This window comes from Brachyhypopomus gauderio, chromosome 4 (genome assembly GCF_052324685.1).
Source record: "Brachyhypopomus gauderio isolate BG-103 chromosome 4, BGAUD_0.2, whole genome shotgun sequence".
In the NCBI taxonomy this organism is placed as follows: domain Eukaryota; kingdom Metazoa; phylum Chordata; class Actinopteri; order Gymnotiformes; family Hypopomidae; genus Brachyhypopomus; species Brachyhypopomus gauderio.
In genome coordinates this window covers 12,467,108-12,489,762 of record NC_135214.1, presented here as the reverse complement: position 1 = coordinate 12,489,762, position 22,655 = coordinate 12,467,108, and the positions used below count along the sequence as shown (strand labels likewise).

The 22,655-nt window shown below is 43.7% G+C and overlaps 2 protein-coding genes across 4 annotated transcripts in view; one reads left to right on the top strand and one right to left on the bottom strand.

The window, feature by feature from the left end:
• The window catches only part of gulp1a (GULP PTB domain containing engulfment adaptor 1a), a 350,639-nt gene that overhangs the window by 129,319 nt on the left and 198,665 nt on the right, over positions 1–22,655 (bottom strand). The window lies entirely within an intron of this gene.
• Positions 1,134–21,593, top strand: calcrla (calcitonin receptor-like a). 3 transcript variants are annotated; one of them, XM_077002282.1, is made up of 14 exons: positions 1,134–1,337; positions 7,582–8,797; positions 13,988–14,071; positions 14,697–14,850; positions 16,319–16,432; positions 16,823–16,935; positions 18,165–18,256; positions 18,354–18,480; positions 18,598–18,751; positions 18,866–18,926; positions 19,157–19,223; positions 19,482–19,700; positions 20,377–20,418; positions 21,001–21,593. In XM_077002282.1, the coding sequence occupies exons 3-14, from the start codon at positions 14,006–14,008 to the stop codon at positions 21,214–21,216; spliced, it is 1,425 nt and encodes a 474-aa protein (XP_076858397.1). In that variant the 5' UTR covers positions 1,134–1,337; positions 7,582–8,797; positions 13,988–14,005; the 3' UTR covers positions 21,217–21,593. The 3 variants fall into 3 exon arrangements, with proteins under 3 accessions (XP_076858397.1, XP_076858396.1, XP_076858398.1); XM_077002281.1 differs by lacking the exon at positions 7,582–8,797; XM_077002283.1 differs by lacking the exons at positions 1,134–1,337; positions 7,582–8,797 and adding an exon at positions 10,187–11,641.

Genomic DNA, 22,655 nt, shown 5'->3' with positions numbered 1-22,655 from the left:
CTTATTTCACTGTTTTGTCCCCTCAGCCTTACACCACACAGTCTTACCCATCTACACCACACAGTCTTACCCCTCTACACCACACAGTCTTACCCATCTACACCACACAGTCTTACCCCTCTACACCACACAGTCTTACCCATCTACACCACACAGTCTTACTCCTCTACACCACATAGTATTACTCCTCTTCTTGGCTGTTCACCCTGTATATGGCCTCGTATTTCCATTATGAGACTTTGTGATACTGCAGTGTTTAGCATCTATAAATGTTTGCCAATTACAGTAAAGGTTCATGAAATGCACCTCTGACCTGTGGTTGAGACCATTGGTTGATCTAAACCTTCACAAATTCCCTTTCTTACTGTAACTGAACGTTAACCTGCAAATAACTTAATCAAGTTAGCAAAATGTAACTTATTTGGTAATATCAAAATTACCAAAATGTAACAAAAAAAAATAAAATGATGCCTTAGAGATTATGACAACATGTTCAGCACCTTTGCATGTAATGAACTAGGCGATGACCTAAAGACTAAATGTTTTGGAGGGTAAGACAATTCAACAGACAATCCATACAACACATTTTGATAAACATGACATAAACAGTTTTGAGAATTTCAATTCTGATCTGAGAAATGAACCAAATCGACTGAGAAAAACTATTACTATACGGCCCATCAGTCTGTAATTACTTGCAATGTCTTTTCCAAAAGGTGGCGCTGCAACAACAGTTATGGAATGGATTTCTTTATTTCATGAGATTTGAGACTATATATTTTATTATTGGATATCATTTACTTTTCATAAATATACTTTATCAGGTTTATAATTTATTCATTGCTGTCTGCCTGACCTGAGATATAACGCACGTCGCAGAAATGTGGAAAAAGAAAAGTTACTAATGCAGAACGTCACTGGTTATAAACATGTCATTTGAAACGCAGCGAATTTCCCCCTTTTTAATGGAGACGTTACTTCATGGAGACGTAACCGTTTTGGAAAGCCGTGGGCGTTCGTTACAGGGAACACCGGTCCGGGGTTCGTTTGGATCGCGGCGGGGCGGGGGGCGGGGGCGGTGGCGGGGGCGGGCAGACGCTATGACGCGGTAGGAAGCTACTACAGTGGGCGTGTCCTCCAACCTGACAGCGCTGTCGCTTCACATCTGTACGTGCGGGATTCGCCTCGCGCGGTTCGGCTCGAGCCGCAACAGATATCAGCGCCTCAGCCTCGCGTGGGAAAGGCACGTTTAAGCTTTAGCGCATCTTCTGAACATCGGAAAAGTGCGCACACTTGTATGTTTGAAATCCTACACTTAATTTTGGATTTTGCCTAAGGTAAGAAGCAGCAGATCTCTTGGCAGCCTATTGAATAATTTGTTTTACCTGCTAATTAATTACAGTCAGTTTGGGGTAGTAATGTGTCGGTGGCTTTTGGAAAAACAACGAATTTAGTCAGGCGAAAAATTCGAGATTTTGACCCAACCGTATTTTAGAGAATTTTAAAATTATTTTATGCACACAGATTATGTAAATGTATGGTGTTTGGGTTGTGTTCTGTTTTCCCGCTTATGCAAATTTATGCAAACAGAATATTAGTGCATGAACACAAATTAAGGTGTGATGAGAGAAATAGTGTATGTGCGTGCGCGTACTTGTGTGGTCAAACAGTGATAGCAATAATGAAACTACACGAGTGAGGGCACTCTGTAAAGAATCAATCACCTTACAGTGTTTTCAATATCATTTTAGGAACTGCAGGATTACTTTTGTGTTCTTGTTCATCTGGCGATGGAGTGCAGGGGTTGAGGTCGGGTTACCCAACACACGCCTACAGACCAGTGTAGTGTGAATGGAGGAATGGAACAAAATATCACTGTGGTTGTGTATCGTCAGCTCGCTTCATGATGGCCCGGATGATTAATGCTTTTTGGCAGTCCATTATTAACACTACATCATTTCATCATTTTTTTATATTCAATTTAATATTTATCTCAAGTAAAGTAAAAACTATTGACAAAAATAGATAGATAGATAGATAGATAGATAGATAGATAGATAGATAGATAGATAGATAGATAGATAGATAGATAGATAGATGCTATCAAGTCCCACATCGATACATGGCTGCATTTTCTTTGCCCATCTTCATTAGCAAGGGCTCTGTATCACGGTTAAAGCCCAATTGCTGTACTGTAAAACATTCTGTTATATGGTGTTGTATCGTTTCAGGGACATTTACAACTTTAATATCAATATTGTATCATATTGTCAGAAAGAAAAATGTTTACATCCCTACCACTACATGCTAGTTTGAATTACAGTCAACTGCAATATGTAACAAGAACACCACGGGAGGCTATAGGTTTACACTTCAGAGAATATGTACCCGTCATCTACATAAACAGATGAACGCCAGTGTAATGAGAGTTGGGGTAATATTTACACTGAACTACAGCAGTGCAGGATCCAGGGTTGAAGACCATTGTTGATGCTCCAGCTAAAGGCCACACCCCCAGGACAGGCCCCCTGACCCCTGAGTACTATGCCATGAAACTGGTGTGATTTTAGCCACATGCTTGCATAAGTAACAGATCGTCCATTATGATTGGTCCTCGAGATGGTCTGATCGGTTCTCAGAAAATGAACCCGCATTCCAGTGAACAGCACTTGACATTCACTGGTTTGCTCCTCAAGCCCTTGTGGGAGAACCTCTCCTCCTGTTCATGCCCTGTCACAGGAGGTTTCATTTACTGCCCACCGTGGCTGTGTGTCTTCCAGAGGAGAGCATCAGAGGTATTCCCCTGCAGTTTGGTGGGAATACAGGGATAATTTGGCTTCATATCCTAAAGATAACCAAAGCAAATAAAGAAAACTCAAAAAGCTTTTCCCCCCTGAGCTTGTTTGGGGATGTTCCATCTGGCAAAGGGCTCTAGTGACAGACAGATTTGTTGCAAGATCTTAAAATCAGTTGTGACTCTAACTGTTCATTTGCCCGTGGTGGTTGGAGGGAGGGTCTCCGTGTATGGCACAGGGAGAAGCCCCACAGGACGTGTGTGTGTCAGGAGGTGTGTGAGTGTGATTTTAACGCTAACAGCACAAAGCTTGACTCCTCAGCGGCATGGCAACCGACAACTGCGCCATCGCCATGGCATTCATTCTACTTCTCTGAGAGCGCAGAGGGAGAGAGAGAGAGAGAGAGAGAGAGAGAGAGAGAGAGAGAGAGAGAGAGAGAGAGAAAGAGTGAGACAGAGAGAGAGTGAGAGAGAGACAGAGGGACAGAGAGAGAGAGAGAGAGGGAGAGAGAGTCTCTGCAATAGAAATGAAGGTTTCACAACAGTCCTCTGAGAATGTGCAGTCTTGCTTATCTCCCTCACTTCTCTCTCTCTCTCTCTCTCTCTCTCTCTCTCTCTCTCTCTCTCTCTCTCTCTCTACTTCTCTCTCTTTCAGTCTTTCCGTCTTGTTATTTGAGGTTTACTTCTAGTTCCCAGTCTAGGCCTGATAGGATCTGCGCGCAGTAACACAGTCATTCAGGGAGGCGACGTGCTGCTCTAGTGCACCCAGTTGTTTACGGTGGCGAAAAACGTTCATCGCACCCTCAAGCAGAGCCTCATGGGCAACACCATGGCCTGCAGTTATAGACTGGAGTGATTAAAGACAGCCGAGTGAGCAGTGTGGGCCTGGCCACTCTGGAGTGAACATCACTCCACATTAGGTAAGCACACGTCTGTAAGCGCTGGTGCCAGCAGGGTCGTTCCCAGAGAGGGGACGCACCGGGGGGACGTGACCCCCGTCCTCCTGGTTTGGGCTGGACGTGGTGTAGCTGTAGTGCATCATTTCCTCACTGCAGACTTTTACTGCTCCTCCAGCACGCCTCAGAGTGCTGCGCCCTTCACCGCGACTCCGGCCGTCTGTCACGCCGGAGCTATCGCGTTACGTCATCAACAGAGACGCTAAAGTCATAATCATAAGCCTTTCAAACACGTATGTGGACAGTGCACATGTCCAAAGAAAAGCCACATGGGACAATATGTAATTAATCATTTCCTTGTGTTCCCATGTGAACACACCCAGACGCCCATCAACAAGAAAGCAATAAAATCAGTAAGATAATGGCAAATGTGTAAAAAATCCATGCAAATGAACAAAAAAGCCAGGCAGGTTTTGTACAGATATGGTCATTATCAATTTGGTTAATTAACTAATTTGTTAATTAATATTAGCAAAGTAATTACTGTATGGCTACTTTGTGTCATGGCTACTTCAACGTCTATGTCAAATTGCAGATTTGAGATTTGAGCAGTTAAACAGAAGACATCATCTGTTCTAAAAGAGCTGGTGGGTTGCTAGATATATATATATATATATATATATATATATATATATATAGCTAGATTTAATCCTCAATTGGTTATACAACAGTTTTACATGGCACATAAACTGCTTTCAGGAATAAGAAAAAGTAACTTTTATTTGCACTGATTGAGGTCGTACATCATTTTCAGTCAGAAAATTTCTCTAATTTGGGTAATAGCATTCGGAACATGGGATCATAACAGTATGCACTATTGTATAATGTCTATAATGCTTATTTAAGGTAATTGAACTTAATTCAAATGCCAATTAGAACTTGATAGCCACAGCACTCCTGGTCTTACCTCAGCGTTAGTAATCAGTAGAGTGCAGTTATGTCTCTACACATGTCTTATTTAAGAATACCATAAATTACATTTAGAAGAAAGTGGATTCAAGTCTTAACTTTAAACCTTTATGAATATTATCTTAACATTACCTTCATGGAAGTGTCGCTTTGGGTTGATGACATGCCAAGTAGTAAATGACGATGTTATAAAAGTAGGCATTAACCAAATACTTTAACTTAACTACATGCTGGCTTTGGAAGATGATAAATGTCATGTAGCCAAATGGGTCCTTTAAATAAAACTAGACCTTCGTTTTATTGGCTGCTCTGAGTGTGGCCATATTCCCGGGAGGGCTGTGAAAGCGTGTTGCTCTGTTTATTTGTAGTGAGGCTCACTTTCAGATCACTTGGAGCAGCAGATGGCTGCCATGACACAGAGTGGGATGGAGCTAGAGTGTTTCTGCAGGGGGGGGGGGGGGTGGTGGGGGAGGGGGGGTGGTGGTGGGGGGGGGCACTCCCAGGTGAAGGGCTCTGTGGAGGATGCTGGACTACAGAAAACGAATGCAGCTTTCTGCAAACTGTCAGGAGTGAACTTACAGACCCTGGCGCCATCACTGGCACCTTGGAAGGAAAGGCATTTACAAAATATTCACACACACACACACACACACACACACACACACACACACACACACACACACACTCATGCACATATTCTGGGTCCATTCAGTCTGCCTTAAAGATATTGCATGCCTTCCATGCATTGTTTTAAAACTGAGTCGAACGAAGACAAAGGCAAAGACGTTTGGTTTCTCTCTCCTCCGGTAACCCTCTGTGTAACAGTAGGAGTACGGCCACATGGCTGGTGAGTATAACCACACTGCTGCTTTCACTACATTATCTCACACGGGGAAGCCGTAGAGAGAGACCTGATTTGCATATCGCACCAGGACACGGCCTACCGTACCGTTCTGCTGGCGTTAGAGCGGTTTAGCCGCCCACACACACGCAGTAGCAAAACCTCGGGCGAGGCGGTAAACACGGGCGAGCCGTGCGTGGTACCTGGCCTTAGGCTGACGTGCGTTCATGCTCCCTACACTTATTCTGGAGGTCTAAAAGAGGCGGGAAATGTGATCTGGCTCGAGATTGCGCGGGGCTATTTTCATAGCCGCAGGGCATGCTGGGACCACGGGCCAGAGTGCAGGGGGTTGAAGCTCCGTTGTCATGGGACCTGAGGCTGTGCAGCAGCTGCTGGAGGAGATGGTGTGAAGCCTGCTAGCTCAGCTTGGGAAAGGGGGAGGGCCCAATCCTGGGACCAATCCTGGTTCACTGGTGTCATCCGTGGGGACCAATCCTGGTTCAGGGGGTCATCGTCAAGCACTCAATGCTGAAGAACCTGTGTGTGCATCTGGAGGAAGAGACGAGAAGGTCTCTGATGTGGCTATGGGTTTGTTTGTTTATGTTATGTGGTACTATAGAAAGTCATGAGAAAGGAAGAGGGACCCCTTTTCCATTAATGCTGAGTCATTTCAGTTTCTAAAAACTGCACACGTCGTCTGCTTTAGGCTCGGGGATCTATAAGTGGCATCAGTAGAACTAAAAAATAGTTTCCTATGTTATTTGGTTCACACACACTGGGTGGTGAAAGACCCTCTCGTTGCACGTCTGTCCGTCTCACACTGGTCACTCAGCTGATGTGAAGGTGGGGAGTCCCACAGGTGTGTGTATGTTGGGCTGCAGGGGTCATGTGACCTCTTCACAGCTCTGGGGTCCGCCCGCTGTACGTTTGCTGCTGTTACCACATGTTACATTTTGAACAGTTTTACTTACGGTAAACCTTCAGCCCCGATGTTCATGCCACCCGTGATACAGACCGTGGAAGCGCCTCGTATTTTAACGCGTGATGTGATCTGGATTCAGGCAGTTTGTCTGCACACGGCTGGATGCAGCACGAGACATTGTAATGGAATATAAATGACACTGCCCATGCAGAACATCCTCATGGCAAGTGTTAAAACTCCCATTCTCTAATGCCTCATTACTCTTCAGTACCCATAAACCAGAATTTCAGGTCTGTGTTCACCCCGACAGCAGTGACATTTTTAAACGGTGGACTTCAATGACCTTAAGCAAAGAACGAGTCATCCCACAGCAAGGATCGTGCTGCATGAGCAGAAACTATCCTCACGTTCGCCCACAGGACACGCCTGTGGTGTGATTTGCATTGCCTCAAAGTTCACTCTCTTCTTTATAGCCCTAAATAAGGGGTATATGTGATATATATGTCATATTTAAATGTTTAAATGTCAGTTGAAGAGAAACCGACACAATATATTTTACATCAGTGTTGTAATAGTTTAATACAGTGTTTCACTATATATAGAAGCTATCAAGCAGCAGGGAACCGTTCAGAGTTTCCTGTTTCTCTTCCACGCTTGACTCATGAGTTCATCGGTGGGATTTCAAGCGCTCCACCACCCAGCATGCGCTCTGGGGCAAGGGTCTTGGTTGTGCTGCTTCTCCTGGGTTGTGCCTGGAAGACACTACACCCCACGTAAAATCACACGTAGTGCAGAGGGGCCTTCACATCCTGTCCATAATGCTACAGAATGCAGACCGAGTTATTCAACATGCATTTTGTTGTTACTCAACACAACATAACGAGTTACTCAATGTGCATTTTCTTTTAGATGATGAAAGAAAATGTGGTTACTTGAAAGAGCCACAGGTGTGTGTGTGTGTGTGTGTGTGTGTGTGTGTGTGTGTGTGTGTGTGTGTGTGTGTGTGTGTGTGTGTGTGTGTGTCCTGTGAAGGTGCAGAGAGTGTACTGTAACTTTTTAAAGCCTGTACTACTTGCAGTAAACCCCATGAATTAAATCCTTTTTTTGTCAATTCATGCTCTGTGGTGCTATGATCTTTGTTTCTCTCCATATGTGCTAGGATGCTGGGTCACAACACACTCTACAGCACCCAGGCCATCACACACTGAACGAGAAGCTCAGGACATCCTGCCCTAAACTGCCATGGGGATCTTTTGAAGGGGTCTTTGTCCAACCTGGGCAGTGATGAAATTAAATCCATTGCTCTGCCCCAGCCTGGGCTGGAACGTTGGGGCGGCACTGTGTGTGTGTGCGTGCGTGTGTGTGTGTGTGTGTGTGTGTGTGTGTGTGTGTGTGTGTGTGTGTGTGTGTGTGTGTGTGTTTTCTGAGGTTGCACGCTATGTTGTGTGACGATGGCAGGGGCATGGAAGGGTGTGGGAGTCTGAGGGGAAACAAAGGCTTGGCGTGTGGATCACTCACCAATCATCATCCACCCACCCAGCCACATGGAGCTCAGTTCACTCTCTCTCTCTCTCTCTCTCTCTCTCTCTCTCTCTCTCTCTCTCTCTCTCTCTCTCTCTCTCTCAGACACACACACACACACACTCTCTCTCTCTCCCTCTCTTTCTCTCACTCTCTCTTTCTCTTTCTCTCACTCTCTCCCACTTTGCATCATCAGCCATTTTCTCTGAAGTCTGTGTGGCTCTGTTTTCATTTTTCTTGCAAATCTCAACATCTGGTTGTGCCCAGGGCACAGCGAGAGCAAACATGGATCTCCTTCTCATGTGGAGGTAATGGACATCAGCTGCCAGAACCCACAGAGACACAGAAGAACATAGAAACGGAGAAGATTCAGCAGATGGAATCATGAGGATTCGTAGGTTTGAGGTGTAATGCATAGGTGTACTTTGATGGGCAGGGAAAATTAGCAGCAGGAGAATGCAGCAAAGCCACATCCTGTAACCACGTCCTGTAACCACGTCCTGCAGCCACGTCCTGCAGCCACGTCCTGTAACCACGTCCTGCAACCATGTCCTGCAGCCACGTCCTGTAACCACGTCCTGCAGCCACGTCCTGTAACCACGTCCTGTAACCACGTCCTGCTGCCATGTCCTGCAGCCACGTCCTGTAACCACGTCCTGTAACCACGTCCTGCAACCATGTCCTGCAGCCACATCCTGTAACCACGTCCTGCAACCACATCCTGCAGCCACGTCCTGCAACCATGTCCTGCAGCCACGTCCTGTAACCACGTCCTGTAACCACGTCCTGCAGCCACGTCCTGTAACCACGTCCTGTAACCACGTCCTCTGAACCTTGGCATGGAACAGACGAATGTGAGCATAACTCCATGGTTAATTTATACGTGTTCCAAGGGCAGGCATCCAGATGGACAGGTGTTGACGTTCCACAGCAGTGCTGATGCTGGGTTGGAGTCCCAGCTCTGATCCTGTAGGCTCTTCTCTGCTCCTTCATATCCCATTACATTCAGCTGCTCATTATCTGGCAGGCACTGGCCCTCCGGCACAGACAGTAGAGTTATTTTTTTGGCATGGAAAAAGCGCTCCCCTGTGGAATCCACCCAGAAACGTTTCAAGTGCGTAGCTGTGGACTAAACTGGTCCACCTGTACCAACATCCCGTAGGTGCGTGGCACAGCGGTATGTGTGTGGGGAACCTGGCTCCCCTCGTGAAAGGATCCATCATCGTGTTTGTCAGAATGTTTTATTTTAATATTCTCTTAAGAAAGAGTCATGCACAGGTAATTACTCCTCTAATATGTATTTCACTTAAACTGAATCACAAATATAATTTGGATTGCTATTATTTCAAGCTCACAGCTGGAATAATAATTTTGTGTTAGATTTTAATCATGGATATACAAACAACATCAAATATAACTAAATAGTTATCCACTTGTTTCCTGTGCCAGTGAAGAGTAGCCTTCTGCACACTGATTAATCATTTAACGAGGCAGCACTAGAGCTAAATATTTTAACAGCTAAATTCTGGAGAGGGTGATGAGAGTGGAGGAGTGTCAGACAGGCCTGGGACATTTGTTTGCATTCGTATGTATTCACCATGGTAACTTAGAGCTTGACCTAACCTCTAGTCTAGGACATGAGGAACTTAAACTACCCCTAATCTGTAGGGTATGAGGAACTTACAATAACCCTAACCTGTAGGGTATGAGGAACTTAAACTACCCCTAATCTGTAGGGTATGAGGAACTTACACTAACCCTAACCTGTAGGCAGTGTTGGGAACGTTACTTTACTCACTACTTGTTCAAAAAAGTAACTGAGTTAGTAACTGAATTACTCTATAATAAAAGTAACTCGTTACCAAAAAAGTTATATGCCAATGAATAAGGATTTTTTTGAAAAAGCAGTTTATACAGTCAGTTGAAATGAGATCAGAAAGGTGTTTAACTTTTGATATTTATTGCACATCCACAGACCAGTGCAGTATAAAATCCTTTAATATCCCAAATCTTTGTAAAAAATAAAAATAAAAATAGTAAACAGTTATACTATATAAAGTGCATTTACATCTATCAAATAAAATTAAATTCTCTCAATCTGAGACAACTGTTTGTTCACAACAGAAGTAAACTTAACAATACAACCTCTATTCTTAATTAAATAATTCAAATACCCAGTCTGGTAGACATTCAGGAACTTCAAGTATTTTCTGTTTATATCGCCACCTTGAAAATGCTAATTTTCTTCGGCTTGCTCCTGACTCGCCATTTCTGCCTCTTCTCCGTTTGTGTTGTGGGCTTCGGCGCGCGTGTAAAAACACTGGCTCTGATTGGCTACCATAACGCTGCCTTAGACAATCGCTTATTAACTTGTTAAGTTAAACAGGTGTTACACCGAGAACTGTGACCTATCGAGGTCTGTTACTTCTCACTAGCCTGGGCAGCGGTCCGCTCGCATTACTGTTAGTATATCAATATATAGTAACGCACCGCTTTTAATGACCAGTAACGTCAACGGCGTTGTAACGACAGGAAAAGTAATTAATTATATTATCCCGTTACTGACAAAATGACGCCGTTACCTACGACGGCGTTATTCGCAACACTGCCTGTAGGGTACGAGGAACTTAAACTACCCCTAATCTGTAGGGTATGAGGAACTTACACTACCCCTAACCTGTAGGGTATGAGGAACTTACACTAACCCTAACCTGTAGGGTATAAGGAACTTGCACTAATCCTAAAATATGAGGATCTTATTCTAACCCTATATCCTAAGGTAATCCCTAACCCTTATTCCTAAAATAATTCTTAAGATATTTCCTAACCCTAATTCCTAGGCTCATCCCTGATCTATCCACAGTTGTGCTGGCTTTTGTGAACTGTATCATATTCCATCAAATTCAAGCCATTGGTTTTCTTATTTTATGTTGTTGTTACATTTGGCATATTTTATCAGCATGACAGTCCATTCTATCCCAGGGAAACAAATCCATGACCTTGGGGTCTTAGCGCTGCCCACCAGCCAGGTTACAGGCCACCACAGCCTTTATCTTGTCTGCACAGTTGCAATATTAAAAACCAAGCGTGAAAAGAAAAAAAAACTAATAACACCAGTATAAAGACAATATTTGAAGAATGTTTACATTTCTAAGAGTGCCCCAGTGTCTACAGGCTGGTCCAGGTAGATGATTATTCTCAATCCCTCTGGACCACACTGGCTGCCTGAACCCAATATAGAAAGACCCTCCGCCAAATAGCAGTGAGAAAATTTAAAAGAAAAAGATCGAAATATTGTGTATTCACTGGAAAGTGTTTACGGCGCTGTATTCAAAGAATGCTCAACCACCACAAAATGAGCCACTTGGTCCTCTCGATCACACGCAGAACGCTTGTACTGCAGTGCTGAATAAACATGGTGGGGTTTAATGGAGCAGAGCGAGCCGTGACCGCAGCGCTCCACGTCGCAGATGTGGGACTGGGGTAGTAGGTGAGCCTGCAACTGGACCGGCAGGGCAGCTGCATCACAAAGACGAGTGTGAGGCGGTGAAGTGAGCATTGATTTGAACATTTTCCCTTCAACATTTAAAGCCACCGCAATTAGGCCGTTTCAAACACATATCGAGTGGCGACATTGATTTCTGATGGTGACTTCAGAAGAACCCCTGCGACGCCGTTGTGAAACCGGCCACCTTACAGTAAGAAAACCACTTTGTTTTCATTGCTTTATTTATTTTTTGTAATGCAAGAGCTGTAAGAGCCAGCAGTCCCAGCACAGGTCATTTTTCATACTGCGTAATAGTGTGGAAAAGGAAATCGTGTCCATTTCCATCGTAAATAACCGCCTGAGTATAAAGTGGACGTTGACACATGGGGGCTTCACATGTGAGTTCAGAGGTAGGAGCTGTGTGGGCGGGACTCTGAGGAGCAGACAAGATCACTATCTGTGCCGTTTTGTTTTTAATTCCTAGAATTATTGCCCTTTTGATTCAGAGCACAGTTGAATGAGACGAAGAGGGATTAATTCATTTGCCTAAAGACAGACACTTAAGGCATAACAATGTGCAATTGATCATTTCCCAAATGAGACTTAGGTTCCCAGAAGCTATTCTGCTTTTGTTTAACTGAAGATTGTGGGTGAATTGATTTTTTATCTACAATCTTGGTGAAAAGGCAGTACGGTCGCAGCTATTTAGGTCTACGGTTTTATCAAGCCAAGCGAAACTATGGATCTTTGCTTCTTTGGAGATATAAACATTTGCCACAGTTAGTGAAAGCATGTGAGCCTGCAACCCGATCCGAGGCCTCTTGTTGGGTGTTGACACACAGATACACCAAATCTTCCTCTTTAGCAGTGACTCCAGATAATTGACAAACTGTTCAAACTCTGTAAATTATTAATGCACCCTCCACCGCTGTGATCTCCCCGAGGTGTATCTGAGTAGTTACAAGCTTGGCAGTACCTCTTGCACATGGGCCATGCTAGATAAATCAAACTTTCCATACACAGAAAACAGCTGTAAAATGGTAGCTAACAGCTCCTAGTGTAAAAGATAAAACCCATCAGTGATGATGCATCATTAAGTTCCTAATCAGTCTTGATAAAATGTGGAACCGTTCTGAGCCGTGCCTCGTAACGAGGTCCTGCCAGCCAGAATACTGGAAGAACAACACCATTTATTGTTCTGCAGACCTCCTACGTCAGCACATGGAAAGCAGTGTGTTTCCAAGGCAGGCCATGAAAGCTCTCGTTCACCTTTAGGTTCTGTCTGAGAGTTCCATAGGTTAGATATACTCACTACCCTGTTTACAAGAGAATCCAAAGCACAGAGATGTCGGATACCAGCAAGGAACACAATGGAGGATCTTGCCTTCTGTCACTAGCAGACACACGCCCTGCTGTGCCCCCAAAATGAAAGAAGTAGAGAGAATAGTGTTAGGGTTTGAAGAAGTGTCACAAGAAAGTCAAGCTATTCTTAAGGGGCAACATGTTATTAAATGCTAAACTGCAAAACGTCTCACAGCTTGTGTTTAGTTTTGGATCTTTTTTCCCTCATCTACCTTTCTGAAACACTATCGGATAATTGATGTAATTAGCTCATCAATCAGTTATTAAAAGACTGGCAGGAGTTTAATCAGCACATTTCTTAACATGCCTTCATGCATGACACATCAAGCAGAGTTGTTCTAAAATCACAGGCAACTGTTTCATCCTCGCAGTTCACGTCCTTACACGGGCACACGGCTCTAGCCAACTCTGACATTCACACCTGGAACTCGTCTGAAGCAGAAATCCAGCTGATATGTCTTGCCTGTTTTCAATTAGCACAATGTCATAATATTTTACAACATCAGTTCCTGCTCTCCCAAAGCGAGAGGGGAGGGGTAGTCAGATTTAATTTTCAACAGGCCCATGCCTTACCCCCCGTTGTGAGGACCCAATCCTCCCACAGAGTGGACAAAGGACCTCATTGTAATTAATCTATTTAAGTGAGAGATTTTCAGAACCTTTGTGACACAAACTAAGCGAAAGTCTTAAGATGCTGTGTTGTTCTAGACTGAAGGGCTAATTTGATTTGTGGTATATCTCATTCTCAGAAGAAACCCCAACTAGGTGCTGTTGTATCCTAACAGTACCATGAACCCAGAATTTGTTTCCAACATGAGTCTCAAAGGCTATATTAGCAAAGGGAAAGTGTGTGACGCAACTCCACCAGGCGCTCAGTCTAGAGTGCTTTGCTCCACTACAGTGCTGTCATTGTGGTGCCTACACACATGCTGAGAGCTCGTTTCAGTACACTATGCCACTCTGGGCTCTCTGGCTGTATAAATGTGAGCTGAAGTGTGCACGTCAGCTGTCCAATTTCATTTCTTAAAGCACTGCAATGCCACAGAGGCAGCTGCCGCCACAGGAACACGTTGGCATCGGCATGGCAGCACGGTGGGGGGGGGGGGGGGGTGTGCTCACAGGACAGCACTCCGACTCGCACAGTGGCTTCTGGCAACAGGGTGGATGACAGCGTGCTGGTGTGTCTTCTGTGCAGATCAATAGCTGAGCAGAGATGCTGAATAAGGGGGCTGATTGGAGCTTGGTGGCTCTTCTGTTTCTTCTGGGGACCATTGCAGAGGTAAGACGGTCCTTCTTAAATACCGCGCAAAACATCAGTGGTTCCCGTCCCATGCAGGTTTTTCTTGCTGTTCACATGAACCTCGCTACACTTACCTGTCTTTCTCTCCGTCCTTTCACTTACCTGTGTTTCTCTCCGTCCGTTCTGCTAGTTTGTTTCTGCTTTGTCTAAACTTGCAACTGATCATCCAGCCAGCTTTGTCTTCCTGAGGCACCATTACTCTCCAGACCTGGCAAAACAATCATACAAAGGCTTTTTGTGGCTTGCACACTGCTGAAATGTCTCTGTGCAATGTAACATATGTGAGAAACAGGTCAGGGACCATCAGTTTAAGAAATAATCCTGGTTTATGTCTTCACACTCTAGCACTGGCAGTGCATTCGGAGACGGGAGCTGACAACATCCTGGATACTTTGCAGCCTCTCTCTCTCATTACAGCTCAGTGGGGTGCAAATTCAGAAGTGCTAGTTGTGACATGTTTAGCAACCATTAGTCAGTCAACCCATATGGCCTGCTTTGCACCATTTCATTCATTCAGTGTTGCTGGTTTCCAGCAACCAAGGCACAATGTAACATATCAAGGCACCAAAGATATCTTTGCTTTCTTTGTGTCATCTGTATGTAGGTCACGGTGTTGGCCAGCCCTGAAGTTAATGCCAGCCAGCAACAGTTCCCTCAGAACGTGTACCATGACATCAGCATAACCAGGAACAAGATAGTGACTGCACAGTTTGAGTGCTATCAGAAGATTATGAAGGACAACAATCCTGTCAGAAACGGTAGGGCACCAAATAAATAAAAGTAAAAATAACAACTGAACCTGCTGTGTCATTATGCAGATTAGGCAGGAATAAAGGACTACAGTTTTCTGGGAATTCTGGCAATTACAGTTTCAGAAGTAGAGAATCTGAGAATCAAGTGTGCTATTCATGGCACCATATTCAGGCTTCATGGGATACGTAGGTCATGTTTTATGAGGCAGAGGTGACATGAGCAGGCAGGAAGCAATACCAGGGTTTCAACATGCTGCTCATATTTATACAGATCATGACATTGATTCATGTTGTCTCATCTGTTAACAGAGAGTGTGCGCATTGCAATGAAAAACCTCAGGTGGGGCAGACTGATCCTGACAGGGAAGGTGACGGGAGGGAAGGTGATGTTCTGTGCAGGGTGATATAGCTGTGCAGGTGATGCTCTGTGCAGGTGATGCTCTGTGCAGGATGATGTTCTGTGCAGGTGATGCTCTGTGCAGGGTGATGCTCTGTGCAGGTGATGCTCTGTGCAGGATGATGCTCTGTGCAGGTGATGCTCTGTGCAGGGTGATGCTCTGTGCAGGGTGATGCTCTGTGCAGGGTGATGCTCTGTGCAGGATGATGCTCTGTGCAGGGTGATAGAGCTGTGCAGAGTGATATAGCTGTGCAGGTGATGCTCTGTGCAGGGTGATGCTCTGTGCAGGATGATGCTCTGTGCAGGGTGATAGAGCTGTGCAGGATGATGCTCTGTGCAGGGTGAAAGAGCTGTGCAGGATGATGCTCTATGCAGGGTGATAAAGCTGTGCAGGGTGATGCTCTGTGCAGGGTGATTCTCTGTGTAGGGTGATGCTTCACAGCAATCAGGGTGATGCTTCAATAATGCATGGTACTTGAAAAAGTATAGTGTCTTTATGACTGTGATAATGCAGGGTACTTGAGTGGGTAGAGTCTGTGTAACTGTATTAAAGGATACTTGAGATAGTATAGTCTTTAGTGTAATAAGGTGTACTTAAGAGTGTGTAGTATCTGATAATAAAGGGTACTTGAGAGGGTATAGTCTCTGATCATTAAGGGTTCTTGAGAGGGTATTTTCTTTTCTCTTTCCTTTGTCTTTTTGACAACAAGGCCTCAGTTAGAATTACAAGTCTAACAGTTTAACAAATGAGATTTTTCCTTACAGACTTTACAGATGTTTGTAAATTCGTTTGTTGTGTTTACCGTGTGGAGCAGCTTGGGTGGGTGTAGTTCAAGTAAGGAGCTGGAACAGGAGAGGCAGGGGTGAGGGTAGGGTTAAGGTCACATTCAGAAAAGGGCGCTGCCTGGAATGGACAGTAGTGGAGAGGTCAGTCACATGCCACCAGCCTCAGTCTGAGCCCTGCAGGACACGCAAGCTTGGATGGAAAATCTAAGGGTGGGGGCTCTGAGAACTGATCTGTGTGTCCGAGGCCAGTGACGCTGCAGTAACACCTGTGATTTCGCTTCTGTCCGCCAGCCGGCCCAGTCTGCAATCGCACATGGGACGGGTGGTTATGCTGGGATGACACGGACGTAGGCGTCACCTCGCACCAACACTGCCCGGATTACTTCCACGACTTTGACCCTTCAGGTGGTGATCTATAGCAGCCCTGGGATCTCCGCCCCTGTGGTCAAGGCGACTCTCATCCTCCTCTTTCATCATCTCACCTTTTTCATTAATCAGAAGGGATCACATTCTGTTTGTTGTCTCCATCGAGCACTACCAGAGCCTTTGATAAAAGTGTTTGATAAAAGACTTCCACATGAAAGAGACTGTGTTTTGGCTAAAAAAGAATATAATGCGGAGAGTGAAGATGAACCTTAATGTGATTTTTAAACACTGGCTAAGTCTTTATGAATGCATTATGATAGTCCCTTACGGTGAGAGGTCACCTATGCTATATGAACCAGTTTCAAAATACCAGCCATTAAAAATAAGGTCACAAGAGCGTTGACCTAATACCAGTCATCATTTTTACAGAGATTGCCACTAAGATCTGTATGCAGAACGGTCAGTGGTTTTTGCATCCTCAGAGCAACAGGACCTGGACAAATTACACCAGATGTAACGAGCACACCGACGAAGGACGTGTGGTAAGACCTGCACCACACACACACACGAATATGCCCAACGAATAATAACATGCCCAACGAATAATAACATGCCCAACGAATAATAACATCCAAACATTTGCATATCACATTGGCATCCCAGAAGGCTTTGCATTAAGTATTATGGTCTTGCTAATGTTTACCACAGTACTGCACATCATCTCTCATGAACAACGATCGATAGGCTGTATCACATACTGCAGAGCAAGAAAGGTTACCAAGGGTTTGGCTAGTGTGCAGCAGGGTCGTGCTGTTGTAAGAAGAGGCTAAATGGATTAGGGGTTGAAGGTAGGAAGTTACAGTAAGGTAATGAGGTCAGGGGGACACTATGTATTAAAATCATGTATGTGAGGACCTTCACATATACATGTACATGTACATTTCATACTTCTTCTCCAAGAATGAAAGAACAAATAAACACACAGCATATAGTGCATATGTAAAGAAATATTCAGTACATAACTACTCACAAAAAGTTTGGAATATTGGGTTTTGGGTGAAGTTTATGAAAAACGTAAAAAGTTCACGATAACATGATATTATATCATGAAAGTGGGGCATGATGATGATGATGATGATGATGATGATGATGATGCCTGTTGTCAGGTACCCGTGCAGGTCATCTAGTAAACAGACCACACTGATGTAAATGGTTTCGAATGGTTTTACATGACACTTGGTAATGAGGAGGGGTGTTTAAATACCAATAGCAGGTTGTGCAAGAAATACCAAAACATTGAACAGTTGCACTTCCAAAGGTTTAGAGAGTCACATTAAGTTCATTTTAGGTTTATCCTGAAATTTCACCCAAATAACTTTTTGTGGGTAATGTATGTAAACAAACACATAGTTCATATGTAACCAGATACAAAGGTACATATGTAAGCACATAGTTCATATATGAACAAAGATGCAGTACATATATGGACCAACATGTAGTGCAGATGTAACCCAACATGTAATAGCTCCGCTTCTTACCACGTCCCAAAATGCAAAAAACAAAATCACAACTTTCCAGCAGATTTTCTGAGTCAGATCTGTTACAATATTGGACTCCCAACAACAACTATCTGGCAGGGTGTGTTTAGGCTAGGACATTTTCAGAGTGGGTTTAAGTAAAGAAGTATTTACTGATGGCAACAGGAGATTGTTTACAGCATGGGTAAACATGCCTCTCTCTCTCCCTCTCTCTCTCTCTCCTCTCTTTGCAGACTGCAATAAACCTGCTCTACTTGGCCTTGATAGGACACGGGCTATCCCTGATCTCCTTGCTCATTTCACTTGGGATTTTCTTCCATTTTAAGTAGGTGCTAAACTCTAGAGCAGCACTGTTGCCCACTGTAGTTCCCGGCGGAGACGTCCTGCTAACGCGTGCCACACCTCCGTGTGTTTCCCGGCAGGAGTCTGAGCTGCCAGAGGATAACCCTGCACAAGAACCTCTTCCTCTCCTTCATCCTCAACTCCATCATCACTATCGTCTTCTTCACAGCGGTGGCAAACAACCAGGAGTTAGTGCAGCGCAATCCCGTAAGGACGCGCAGGCCGAACGGCCTTGGCGAAAGACACCACTCGGCTTGACGGACGGGTTGCGTCATTACTAATGTGCTGACAGCTCTCTCTCTTTTGGAAATGTTTCCTGCGCAGACCAGCTGCAAAGTCTCCCAGTTCATCCATCTATATCTCTTTGGATGCAACTATTTCTGGATGCTGTGTGAAGGGATCTACTTACACACTCTCATTGTGGTGGCTGTGTTTGCAGAGAAGCAACACTTAATGTGGTACTACCTCCTAGGATGGGGTATGTTCTTTCCAACGTATGACAGTCCAGCATGGCAGAAATGACCCATTATCCATTTCTGTTGTGGTAGGGCTGTGCTTTACAATACTGTATCTACAATATGTTTTTCCATAGGTTTCCCACTCATACCAGCTACAATACATGCCATAGCCAGAGGTCATTATTACAATGACAAGTGAGTATCTACAATATCTCTAGTTTATTTTGCGTTTTTCATAGGTTATAACTAATGACAAACCGCAACCGTTTATTAACCAGTGCTACCATGAAATCATGTTACATATGAAGCTTGCCTGATCTAGTGAAATTGTGTCCTGTTTCATATCATAATAAAGGTAAAAGTCTCTGAAATACTGAGACACTAATGCAAATTCTTCCTTTTTTGGTTTTTAATTCATACCATAGTTGCTGGATCAGTTCTAAAACATCATTGCTGTATATTATCCATGGCCCAATCTGTGCAGCATTGCTGGTAAGACATCTGGAGGCTTTTTGGTGGTTTCTGGTCCTACTCTCTAAGCCTTTCACTGGTATAACAGCAAACAGAAGGTCGTGTCTGAAGGTTTTCTTGTCAGAAGCCTTTGATGGTGGCTTTCAACTTTCTTTACATTGTTTAACTAATTTTGTGTATATCAGGACTATCATTCGTTTTGCAGTTTGAAGCCCTGTCTTCCTCAGTCCAGCGAATGACCACCATTCTTCTGTCTCTTATTGTGATCTGTCGCACCAGGTGAATCTCTTTTTTCTGCTCAACATCGTGCGTGTGCTCATTACCAAGCTGAAGGTGACACATCGGGCGGAGTCCAGCCTCTACATGAAAGCAGTGAGGGCCACACTCATCCTGGTTCCTCTTCTGGGCATCCAATATGTTCTCCTTCCCTATAAACCTGCAGGACGCATCTCCTCAGAGATCTACGACTATGTCATGAACATCCTGATGCACTATCAGGTGAGTGTAAAACATACATGTAAAGTAATTACATGTGTAAAGTCATTGTGTAAAGTTAGCTTTGTTAAGAGGCACGTGTGGTGTGTCGTCACTGACACAAGAATGAAGATTTGAAGCTTGGCAATGATAATCATAATAATAAAATGTTTAAAAAAGGCAAAAATGTGCAAAAAATTTGAAAATTACATGTACAGACAAAAAGAGACATAATGAAACACTTCCAAAAAGATACAGCATAATGAGAGACAGCTCTCATTAAACAATGGCCAGTCCAGATAGCTTGAGGCAGAAATCATAATGCAGCATGCTGACCAATTACAAGGTTCAGGTCGCCATGCATATAAAGTCAGACTCTTGGGAGCTAATTTCCAGAGCAGCGGCTGATAGGCTAAAAGGATATCGCAATGCGTGTAGCAGCGCACCGCCCTGTGAGGAGGGACGTTGGACAGGTCAGTCCGCTGGGTGAATAATGCAACAGGGGCAGCTTTTTCCTGCAGTGATTTGAAGTGCATGTTAAATGCCTCAGTAGCAGGGTGCATGAAAACACTGGAGGTCAGATCGAGGGCTCCACAATAGTGCCGACTACCTGTGGGGACAGAGAGGGGAGGCCCGGGCTAGAAAATCCTAATGTGTTTATTTGCACTTGGGCATGACACAGTTCCATCTGTGTTCACAGGGGCTGCTCGTGGCAACAATATTCTGCTTCTTCAATGGGGAGGTAAGGAATTTTCCATGGCAACAGAATGCAGTTTTTACTATTTGTAAGGATCCAGATGGGTACTGCGTCATTTCCTATTATGGTCTGACATGCAGCGTCCTACCGTAACGCCTGACTTACACACTGGATAACTAACAAATTGGCTGCGGTCCATATACACCGAATTTACAAACATTTGAGCTGTGTAGCTGAGGAACTGTGCTGAGTGCAAATTAGCTCTTTGTGTTTATAAGTGGCTGCTTTGTGGGCACATGAAAGCTCACATACAGATATCCGGGGAAGCTTTACTGGGCTGCGAGTTAATAGAGCAATCACCAGAGCCCGAACGGATGTCTCACAGCCAGAGCCCTGGCCAGGCACAACGGGCTGCAAGGGCTAGTCTTCTAAGAATAGAGGGGAAGGATTTAATCCCATCCGAAGGATTTAATCCCATCTGAAGGATTTAATCCCATCTGCCCATCTAGCATTGGCTTACACTCTCAAACACACAAGTCAGATTGAAAGTTGTTCTGTAGTCACTTTGGAAGAACGTCAGGCATGTTTTTGTGGTGAGGTAAGCAGATGGATCCTTTCTTGGCACAGGTGCAAGGCGTCGTGAGGCGCCACTGGAACCAGTATCGCATTCAGTTCGGAAGCACCCTCAACCACTCGGATGCGCTGAGGTCAGCGTCCTACACGGCCTCCTCCATCACGGAGGTGCAAGGTTGCTACAGCATCGACGGTCACAGCGAACACTTAAATGGCAAAGAGTGTCTCGAGACCGACAGAGCAGCCTCAAAGTGTGAGAACTTCGCCTGAGATTGCAGATGTTCAGAAAACAATCGGTCATCATGACGAGGGTCACATGACTAGACATTTACCCAGAACTTGATTTCTGAACACAACAGAGATGGATGTGTTCTCACACTGTTCCCTGTTCTCACACTGAAAGCTATCATATTACCTTATACAGGGGACACACCGAAAAACAGACATGGAGTTTTAAAGGAAATGGTTTGGGTCTTCTGTCACCTTGAACATAAGGAAATGATGATCCTCCATGTTAAGTGCACTTGATATTTGAGAGGTTGAAATATCCACAATTGTGACTTCTACTGCCAACAGTATACTGTGCTGAGATGTGCTGTACCAAATGACGCAAAATATAGTTCCATTTTTAATAAAGGCCTTATATATATATATATATATATATATATATATATATATATATATATATATATATATATATATATATATATATATATATATATATATATATATATATATATATAATTTATATATACACACACACACACACACACACACACACACACACACCCACACACACACATGTGTATATACATATATACATATGTATGTATATCCCTGTACTGGGAGAGAGCCAGTATCATTTTTCATGTTGTAATCAATGTAGTACTGTTGCTGTAAATTATCTTGTTATGTTCTCTAAGTTAAGTTGCAATGTACAGCCATTGTATCTTATCTGTGGTACCTAAGACAGGTTAAGACACAAATTCAAGTCATATCTAGATATCTGTGAAATATATATGTTTTCTATGCTTTGAGTTAGCACTTCAAAACCTGTTACATTGAAGCCACCATACCAAACATGCACGTATATCTGATTACGTACACATAAAGCCATATTATAAAGATATAAGATTTTAGAACAACACATAAAACTACATGTCATTTTTTGTTGTTGTTGGTGTTGTTAACCACTAAATTATGTCCATTACTAACTGGATAATTACAGTAATTTGTATTGTTTAGTATGTTTTCATAAGAATCATTAATGCACCTTTATATAGTTAAAATTAGCACTGAAATTGAGTAAATTGAATTTAAAAGTACATTAACATACACTGCCATCAGTTTATTTCTTAGCTTTCTAAAATTAGAGCTTTCATAGTCATAGAATAGAAAATAATTTAGCAGTACCCTTCTTTTAACGAGAAATTCATCATATAATCCAAGCACTGAACAAACCTGCCCACATCTCATACATTCCCCAGGGCTTAAGCCAAATGCCCTAATGTATACCACTTCTGTCTCTGGTAGTCTCATGCTAAACTTCCACGTTTATATGGTAGACGTTTGGTTGTTACTCCTATGGTTTTGATTGTGAAAGTATGTATGTAAGTGTGAGTGTATGTTACTGAAGAATGACAGCTTCACTGCAGGACAGTTTCTTACTGCATCCAAATATGGGTATTATTTCTGTTTATTGAGATTAA